Source organism: Octopus bimaculoides, chromosome 1 (genome assembly GCF_001194135.2).
Source record: "Octopus bimaculoides isolate UCB-OBI-ISO-001 chromosome 1, ASM119413v2, whole genome shotgun sequence".
Lineage (NCBI taxonomy): Eukaryota > Metazoa > Mollusca > Cephalopoda > Octopoda > Octopodidae > Octopus > Octopus bimaculoides.
The window spans coordinates 94,408,132-94,418,836 of NC_068981.1; the positions used below are offsets into that span (position 1 = coordinate 94,408,132).

At 31.9% G+C, this 10,705-nt stretch overlaps 1 protein-coding gene across 1 annotated transcript in view; it reads right to left on the reverse strand.

Moving 5' to 3' along the window:
- Positions 1–10,705, reverse strand: part of LOC106873159 (uncharacterized) — a 161,723-nt gene that overhangs the window by 133,325 nt on the left and 17,693 nt on the right. Inside the window, exons 11-17 of the mRNA XM_014920386.2 lie at positions 9,128–9,264; positions 7,905–8,102; positions 6,918–7,132; positions 2,857–2,999; positions 2,231–2,367; positions 1,041–1,238; positions 244–455 (exon numbers count right to left, since the gene is read on the reverse strand). Coding sequence (XP_014775872.1) covers positions 244–455; positions 1,041–1,238; positions 2,231–2,367; positions 2,857–2,999; positions 6,918–7,132; positions 7,905–8,102; positions 9,128–9,264 — 1,240 coding nt within the window. The remainder of the gene's footprint in view (positions 1–243; positions 456–1,040; positions 1,239–2,230; positions 2,368–2,856; positions 3,000–6,917; positions 7,133–7,904; positions 8,103–9,127; positions 9,265–10,705) is intronic.

Here is a 10,705-nt window from a genome sequence, read left to right on the forward strand (position 1 = left end):
TGTATATATATATATATATATATATATATATATATACATACAAATGTAGGCATGTGCATATGTATGGATGTATGTATGTACATCATCTTACCATTAGTTCCACAAGAAATATGAATATTGGAAGAGAGTTTTACTGGGTAAATATATATAACAATTTCTCATTTTCAGAAGTGTGTTTATGGGAAAATGCAAAGAAAGAATAAAGAAAATGCTGAAAATATTTTAAAAAATACTTTTACATACTTGGCAAGTTTTTGCAGTAAATCCTGTGTGTTGTTGGTGAGCATTTCAGTAAATAAATCTATTGAGAAGTTATGATTAACTCCCCATACAAATTTGGGAGGATTCATGACCAATTCAGAAATCAAAACCTGTAATTTCACTTGAGTATTTGCATATGTTGTGTAGTTTACTGATAGCTGTTGACCATATGAGTAAGTTGCTAGCTGCATATACTGAAAAGATCAGATGAAAGTGATAGATAAATAAATCATTGAAAATGATATTTGAATATATCTGTATGAGCATTGTATAATGGTATAAACAGGTATCTATTATATACTGAGTAAGTTATTGATGAAATATTTAAAGTGTGGACGATTAAAAATCTAACTAGAAACTAATAAATGATGAGGAAATCTGATATTAATCCATGACTTATATACACTATTTTCTTTTCTGCTAAGTATGGAATACAACAGCAAACTTATATTTCGTCTGTATTCTAATGATTAAAAACTGAGTAATATCGAATTTATCTCTGGGAAATATATGACCTACAAAAGTTTAAGAGGTGTTTTTATAATTGGACTTCATCAAATCATGTCAGATGAAGGAGAAAAAAATTTCAGTAAGTTAATTTAGTCAATATGGGATTGGAAACATGTTGAGATTTTGTTGATACTAGAAAAACATGACAACTGTTTTATTAGCAAATTATTTAAAATGTTTTTACAAAACATTGAAGTAATACACAGTAAGCATTATTAATGATAAAACAGGTGCAAGAGACAGAAAACAAAGAATATTTTAAAAATTACCATTTCCAAAAGACTGCTGAAACCAGGAATTGTTTCATTTACTTGTTGTAAGAGTTTTTTAAAATCAATTGCTGTTATCACTTGACATGCAGATTGTATACTGCTGTTATCTTTAAAGTATGGGAATAGGTTTTTGAAAACAGTTGAATTGTAACATATATTTTCCCATAAAGTTTCATCATGAATAAATGGTAGAAGCTGATGGAATACAAAGTGAAGAAACATGAAAGAATTTATAACATATTTTAGATTAAAGTTTTAGTTACTTTCTGTAATCATTTACAATGGTCAAATTATCTTCACATATAGATCAAATGGTTGTAGACATGGCTGTGTAGTTAAAGAGTTTAGTTGACAACCATATTGCTTCATGTTTTATTCCTTTATTCCATAATCATTATGAATGTTCTTCAACTGAGTTTTTCTTAACCTCTTGAGATCTATACTTCAATAACAACTCAACCCTGTTACCAGAATTGCGCACACATACACACACATATACATATGTACAGATGTTTATGTGTCTTCATATTGTGTGTATATATATATGTACAGTGTTTCCATGTATCTTCATATTGTCACCTTGTTACCAGAAGCAGAGACAATGTTTACGTTTCTATCAAGTAAGGCATCATGTCACTCTTCAGTTTTGTCATTTGTGAAAACCAAGGGAATAAGCAATTATCTTATTCAAAAACAAGCAAGTTTTTGCCCGCAGGGAGGTCATCAAACCATAAAATACTGCCTCAGAGACTCTCATCCAACCCATGCCAGCATGGAAAAAGTGAACATAAAAATACTGCTGTTGATGTTGATGAAACGTTTATATAATGTTTGTAACTCCTATATGTTCAATGTATAGCCAATAAGATGTAGATTTTTTTAATGTTACAGAAAATATATTACATATATTTGTGCTTTATTTTTCAATTTTTGTATAAACTAAATTTTCCAGGGACAATAAGTAGTGTTACATAAATTTTTCAAAATTGATTAAAAGTTTTCAATCACCATAATTCATTTACTAGTTACTAATAACATGAATGTCTGTCCACTAATTTTTTTCAAAATTTGAAGTAAAAAAAAATAAAACCTAAACATTCATTGCTGTATATTTCTGAATAATGATAGTAACAACAAGAAAATAATTGTTTATTGACTCCATATTTCTGTGTAAGATATCTACTTACTCTTTGCGGGTTGATAAGTATGTTCAGACCAGACTCAAACAATGCTGATGCAGTATCTGGTGAAATTTGAACCAATACAAAAAGATTCTTTAATTCTACTGATTGTATGTATTGAGACACGTTGAATGTATTTGTTTCTGAAAGAAAGCAAGAATAATGTAAGCATTCTAAAAAAACTACTGTCTTTTATAATATTTATAATATAAAATGATGGAAACTGGTGTTTATCAGTTGATTAAAACATCTGTACAGTTTTAAGGAAGAAGACATATGAAAGAAAATATTTAATAATAGAAAGTAATAGTAATTTATTTAAGACCTTTATTTTAAGTATGTCAAACATATGGATGATTAACTGCACAAAATTTCCATTGCTGACCTCACTTACTTTGTTTGTGTTGTGAGATAAGGAAAGCAACTGTTGTTTTTAAGTTGACTCTTTATAGTATAATAATTTATCTGCTAGATGAAGTTTGTCTAAATTTGACTGCTGTGTTTATGGTTAAGGCATATGAAAAATACAATAGCAGTAGTCAAAATTATAGTAGAAAATTATCTCTAGTTTATGAGTCTTTAGAAAAATAAAGTCGATTAAAGAACAAAAAATACTGCTTGTCAATACATACCTACAATAGGATTTAGATTGGCAATTAAAAATTCCATAACCTTCTGTTCTATATAGACTTGCATGTCCATTTGTGATGGAAGTCCCATTGATTTACTCAGTATAGCAAAGAATTGCATTACATAACTACCCATTACCTGAGGACTGAAAAAGAGACAGAGTGGTGGAAATTAAAACATTCATTAGATGAATATAATAGGAACAAAGGACTTAATATCAAATAAGTAATAAGAGTGATGAGTAGCAGAATTGTTACGACATCAGAATAAATATTTTGCAGCATTTCTGATGACATTATGTTCTGAGTTAAAATGCTGCTGGGATGACTTTGCCTTTTGTCCTTTCGGGGGTTGATAAAATAAATACCAGTTGAGAACTGGGTTGATGTAATTGGCTTATCTCCTCCCCTGAAATTTCTGGCCTTGTACCAACATTTGAAACCAATATTGAATAGGTAATAATGAATTTTGAGAATGCTAAATTGATTTGTTAGGTCTTGTTTGAGTTTGATTTATATTCTCTGGTTCTTGTTCTGAAAGCTGAAGTGCACTGTTTAGAAAATTTGTATTATTTTCTGAATTAAATTATTGGTGTAACAAGTAGAAGGTATTGTGAGTGATATTAAATTATGAATATTTGTTGCAAAGGAAACATGAATAGGAATAGAGTTTAAGTGGATATATGTAACTATAAATTGATATGATGACTTGTTTCTTAATGCTGTGGTGAGAACATTATGAAATGCATGAGTTGTGAGATACTCCTATTTTCTCCAAATAAATATTTCTTCATGATCTTTTTATAAAGTTGACGATAAGACATTTGAAATTCTGTAGTCTAGTTTGTTTGAAATTACCTTTACTAATTGACTGTTGCAGTATTCAACAAAATGATCTCTGTTTGAGTGAGAAGTGTTTAATTCTACGTTTCAACTAATTATTTAGTCAACTATCAATAATGAAGGGCAATTCTATTATCATAAATTTAATAATCCCTATCCTTTTAAAATGTTTATAAATAAGATTATCTTGTATTTTATATACTGAATGATTTCATATCTGTGTTGTTATGAATGTTTCAATTAAAGTAAATCAGATTTTTTTTATATATTTGACAGTGAAGTACAATTGATGTGTACATTGTTTTAGTAAATTATATATGTATAGCTTCTGTATTATTTAATGCTTGTAAACATCATAAATTGCATTGTGCATACTATTAAGCATTGGTTTTAAGTATATTATATATATATTTTCAAGTATTTAGTTCAAAGAGGAACAGCAGTGCTTATAGCATTTTTTCTATACTTTGAAAGCATTCTTGGGACAAAAGCTTTGACAAAGAGTTTAGCATGAATTTTATCAAAAGGAGGGAGTCAGAAAAGATTAAAAAAAAAATAGAATAGTACACTGAGTATTTGTTCAGAAGTGCAGGAACTGTTGCAACAGAGCTAATGATTAAGTGATTATATAGTGATTATAGTGTGTCAGTAGGTGAAAGATGGCTAATCTGTTCCATGGTTTGTTTTCTCAATGCTGCCAAAAATGGTTTTTAATCAGCCATGCCTGCAGAAAGTGCAGGCTTTCAGAGACTTGTGAGATTGATGACATTCTGCTAAATTATTTTAAATTGATGACTGCAGTTAAGACATTCATCAGGGAGGGGATTTCAGAGGGATGAAGAGGAAGAACTGGGTGTGGTAGTTAGTTCAAAAGTTGTGAGGTTGGACACAATGTGGGTGATCAGAGGAAGAGAACTGTTTGAATCAAGAGTTCCTGAGTAGAAGTAGCACAAGATGTGCCAGCTCTTAGGAGCATGGACCATTATAGTATTGCCAGAAAAGGGCAAAGAAAAATAGACAGCATATCTGTGGAAAGATCAAAGGCTGAGGTATATCTGTAAGTGATGTTATGCTAATCAGTTTAACCAACTTTCCCTGGATGTAATTTAGAATATTTTTGTAGAGGCAGCACTATCCCAAATAGTAATCGTTTGTCTCACTTGAGCTTTGTAGAAGGTTGGCAGTTTTAGGGTGATGAAATATTTTATATCTTTAAAGACAAAATTCAGTCTTTGAGGTACAGTCCAAACTATGTTAGGGATGTGCATTGACTATGAGAAATCCTCAATAATAATAAGGCCTAGTATTTGGAACAATCATTATGATCTAGTTGCCTACTGTTATTGTTTAAGAGGGGTGAAGTAAGATGATGTTTTCTTGGGATGAGCAGTGCTTGTGTCTTTTTTTTTTTCCTATTGAAGAAGATAAAATAAATATGTCACAACTGAAAGATATTTCTGTGAAACATTTCTCTGCAAGTCAACATAACACTAGTACAGATATATTCTTTTATTTTTTTTACTTGTTTCAGTCATTTGACTGCTTCCATGTTGGAGTACCACCTTTAGTTGACGAAATCAACTCCAGGACTTATTTTTTGTAAGCCTAGTATTTATTTTATCGGTCTCTTTTTGCCGAACCACTAAGCTACGGGAATGTAAACACACCAACATCGGTTGTCAAGTGATGGTGGGGGGGAAAATACAGACACACAAACATACATATATATATATATACATATATATGACAGGCTTCTTTCAGTTTCTGTCTACCAAATCCACTCACAAGGCTTTGATCAGCACACAGCTACAGCAGAAGACACTTGCCCAAGGTACCATTCAGTGGGACTGAACCTGGAACTATGTGATTGGTAAGCAAGCTTCTTACCACACAGCCATGCCAACATGAACAACATTCTAATAGAGAATCTACAACAGTTTCAAAACAGATATTGTTTCTGGTCTTGAAAGAAAAACTTATCTTCTTTGATTCAGAGTTAGCAATGTTTAATGACTATTTAAAAAAAAACTAGTTCCCAGGTAATGTGTTCAGGTAAGAATTATTATTGTTTTAAAAACTTGTCTTGTATGTTGCCAAAGACTTTGATACTTTTTAAAATTTGATATATTCTTAGATATAAAAGGGAGAAAAGCATTCATAAAAAAATTTATTTAGAATAAATCACGAATATGAAAATCACAATATAAGTGAAGTAATGTTACAGATGTGTGTTTATCATGAGAGATTATCAAGAGAGATTATCAAGAGATTGTGAGGATTGGTATTTATAATAAATTTAAGTATTATAGGTACCTGTAGTTCATCTATGGAGATAGTGAGGTACAAGACTCTTTCAGGAATATGTGGTGAGTGTCATTGTACAGTTAAAGAACATGAGTTTGATATTGTACATTAAAAGATATTCTTAAAGTGTCTGTTCATACATATAGTTGATATCTAGCATGAGTTCTGTGTGTGGAATATTATAAAGGAATAAAAACAAAGAGACTACAACCTTTATATGAGAGTGGTTGGTTGGCACTCTGTCGGTTTTGATGACAAGGGTTCCAGTTGATCCCATCAACGGAACAGCTTGCTCGAGAAATTAATGTGCAAGTGGCTGAGCACTCCACAGACACATGTACCCTTAATGTAGTTTTCAGGGAGATTCAGCGTGACACAGAGTGTGACAAGGCTGGCCCTTTGAAATACAGGTACAACAGAAACAGGAAGAGTGAGAGAAAGTTGCGGTGAAAGAGTACAGCAGGGTTCGCCACCATCCTCTGCTGGAGCCTTGTGGAACTTTAGGTGTTTTTGCTCAATAAACACTCACAATGCCTGGTCTGGGAATCGAAACCGTGATCCTACGACCGCGAGTCCGCTGCCCTAACCCCTGGGCCATTGTGCCTCCACTATATGAGAGTAGCTAGATATGACAGCAAGTATTGCACTGAAGGGAGAGAGTGGAAGGAAGCATTACTAAACCTTAAAATATAGCAGAGTTGATAGTGTAAGAGTTGGAGATGCAGCAATGGTGTGAATTGATGAGAAGCTTCCAATTCAAGAATTGTAAAACGAATGGAAATCATAGATGATAATGAATATGGTCAATCTTGAAATAAGTTCTGATAATTGTTTTAAATGCCAACTACTACAAAATCTTAATGACGGTATGTGGGGAAATCTTAGGTTTAGATAAAAGTTATAAATTTTTAACATACTTGGCAAGTTTCGCAAGTAAGTCTTCTCCTGTTATGTTGATAAAATATTTGTTAAAGGAATCCAATGTCAAATTTGTGTTATCATTCCATATGAATTTTGGAGGCTGCATCACCAAATAACCAATTAATGATTCCAGTTTCTTTCTAGACATCTCATATGCTGTGTAGTTTACTGAAAGTTTTTCACTCAATGTACCATTTTCAAAAAGTTTAAACTGAAAATATTAGTTTATAAATATATAAGGTAACATTCTTATCATTAATAGCAAGAAAAAATTATAAACAAAGTTTCATAGCACTTAACTGGGTAATTGAAATATTATATTTCAATTGTTTATATTTCTGTAGCAAAAGAATTATACTAGAATCAGATCAATAAGAAAATATTTGAAATACATTCTATTTTCATCTAGGAATCTTCAAATCAGAGTAGCTTAGTCTTAAGATACAAAATAGCATTAATCTATCTGTCTGTCTGTCTGTCTGTTTGTCTATCTAGGTCGTCCCTCAGGACACCCCAAGACTGTTTCCACATGTTTTCCCCATTCATCTCAATCTTCCATAATGGTCCTCAACTCCTGTATCCCTTCCATACCAGGATCATGTTGAGACAAAGTGGGTATTGTAAAAAAGGAAAACAAAAGGGGTTTCACATTATATACCGTGTATCTATAAAACATTGAAGTTATACATTTGATTAATGATGAAATAAAGGTGGTGAGCTGAAAGAATCATTAACACACTAGATAAACTGCTTAAGAGCATCTTTTCCAGTTTTAAGTTCTGAGTTCAAATTCCACCTAGGCCAACTTTGCCTTTCAACCTTTCAGAATTAATAAAATAAGTACTGTCAAGTATCTGGGTTGATGTAATCAGCTGAGCCTCCCTAAAATTTCAAGCCTTGTGCCTATAGTAGAAAGGATTAATGGTGAAATAAATTTAACAGGTAGCATAGAGAAGAATAATTAAAAGTTCACAAAATCTCACCATTTCCCAAAGACTGCTGAAACCAGGAAGTGTCTCCTCTAATTCTTGTAAGAGGTTTTCAAAGTTAACTGGTCCTATCAGGTCACATGCTGTTTGTATAGTGCTTTTATCTTTAAAGTATGGGAACAGTTTTTGGAAAAGAGTCATATTGTAACACATCTTTTCCCATAGAGTCTCATCTTCAATAAATGGTAGAAACTGTGGAGAAAATATACAACAGATATATTATAATCTAAATAATTTCAATATAAGTTAAAGATGTATCGATATAATAGTGCAGCTGCACTTATAAACTTAGTGAATTTTGATTGTCTTTAAGTAATATCGTGTTTGGTTGTCTTTTCTATATTATCTTTTTAAACCACTACTTTGCTTAACACATTAAAATATTAGTATATGAAACAAGTAACTGAAACACTTTTTAATATGAATGCTAATTTTATGCCAAGGCTCATAGTAAAAGACCTAGGGTATCATTTTTGCAGGTGTTGTGGATGAGTGATAAATCTGGAATACAAAGTAAATAGTATACCTGCCTAAACAAAAACAAACCAAAAACAACAATTTGTTACTGAACAGTTAGCTGGAGCCTTTGAAGTTTAGATCTTAAAAAGTTTAGGTCTCAAAAATACAATGATCAATATACTTGATAACATACTGTATTGCAGAGCATTCTAACTCCTCTTTGTGTTCATGAATCCCCACACCCTCATTCTAAAAGAAGTATACATAATAACAGTTTCTAAGAAATATGTTGATAGCATTTCATTATCTATTTAATGTTGTCATCAAATTGGCAAATACTCAAGTAAAAAAAAATCTGAGAGATCAATTCAGATAAATTCTATCAAAAGTATGAATTGATTTTTTAACATGTTCTTTCTCAACATTTCCCATGGACATTATCATGTTGAAGTCTTATCATTCTTATATTGAAATAAACTATCTGGTTTTGATAGTTTATTTCTTGTAACTATGTTGAATGTAGAACAGTGGTAAAAATGAAATAGGAATAAAAATAATAACATTTGATTTCATTTCTTTTTGTTAACAGACCAGTTTTATGGTGATAATTCTAGAAATTTTGATAGTTTATTCTTGATTTTGTTATCTATTATTGTGGAAAGAAATATAGTCGTTTGTCTTGGATTCATTAAGAGTATTATTAATTTTACTTATTGGAAATGAAAATCAGATCATTTTCTTTCTTTTACACTACTTACCCTCTCAGGATTTATAAACATGTCTAAAGCAGTTGCAGCAAACAATGAAGAAATTTCTGGTGTAATTTCAACCTGCCCAAGAAGCTTCCTGAGTTCTGTAGAATTTATATACTCAAACATATTGAATGAACCAGATGCTGAAACAGAGTGTATTGAATATTTTTGATTTTAAAAATGTAACTGCACAATATTCTTATATGGAAACAAAGGAATATGAGCAAGAGTTAGTATCTGTGGTACATAATTTTGAAGTTGAACATAATTACTGACTACCAAAATATGATCAAATATATATAAAAAAATATATTTTAATGATATTGAATGAGAAGTACATTCAAAACTCAGTTTCTTTTCACTTTTATTTTAAGCTAATTTTGCATATCAACTTCGCCTTCCTGGCATTTGTGCCACTGGCACATGAAAAGACATTCGAGCAAGATTGTTCGCTGCCTTCCTGGCACTTGTGTCAGTGGCACGTGAAAAGACATTTGATCAAGATCGTTGCCAGTGCCGATGGACTGGCCCCTATGCAGGTGACACATAAAATACACCATTTCTAGTGTGGCCATCACCAGTACCGCCTGACTGGCCCTCGTGCCGGTGGCACGTAAAACACCCACTACACTCTTGGAGTGGTTGGCGTTAGGAAGGGCATCCAGCTGTAGAAACTCTGCCAAATCAGATTGGAGCCCGGTGTCGCCTCCTGGTCCACCAGTCCTCAGTCAAATCATCCAACCCATGCTAGCATGGAAAGCGGACATTAAACGACGATGATGATGATGATGATTGCCAGTTATCCACAAAGAATCAAAAGCTGATGAGGTCAATGCATGCTTATAAAAATCGTACCTTTGGAGACATGTGAAAAACTTCATCTAACAAGCAACATCAGAGTACTTCTACAAGGCGATCATACGAGCTTTTTAAGGTTGGTAATGAAATATTAACATTCAACTCAAATTACATGCAGTCAAATGATACTTTCTCTTAGGGATCTTATGGATAAAGTATTTCCTAATTTATATGTCAATTTCACTGATGTAAACTGGCAATGTGAAAGAGTTATACTAGCTCCAACTAATGAAATGTTTTATAAACTCAGTCATGAATTTCTTCAAAAGTTAACAGATATATTAGAAATGATTTTTCAATCAATTGACAACAGTTGATCAAGATCAGGTTGTTCAATACCCTGTTGAATTTCTGAACACATTTAAACCCACTGGGATGCCACCACATAACTTGACACTAAAACTGGGCGCTCCCATTATGTTGCTTAGGAATCTTGACTCATCTCACCTGTTGCTTGCTCACATGTTGGAAGCAGCAACAATTTATTCATTTTGACACAAACAGAAAATTACACAATGTATATTATTTGCCCTGAGGTGCTTCAACATTGACAGATTTTCAGTTTGAAATTCTATTATCATTACAATTTGGATATTTTTCAATAAAATATAGATATTTTGAAATAATTATGAAAATATATCTTTATATTTGTTTACTAAACTGAATAAGAACAGCAGTAACTCAGGCAATGCTGGGCCATTCAGGTAGTATATATATATATATATA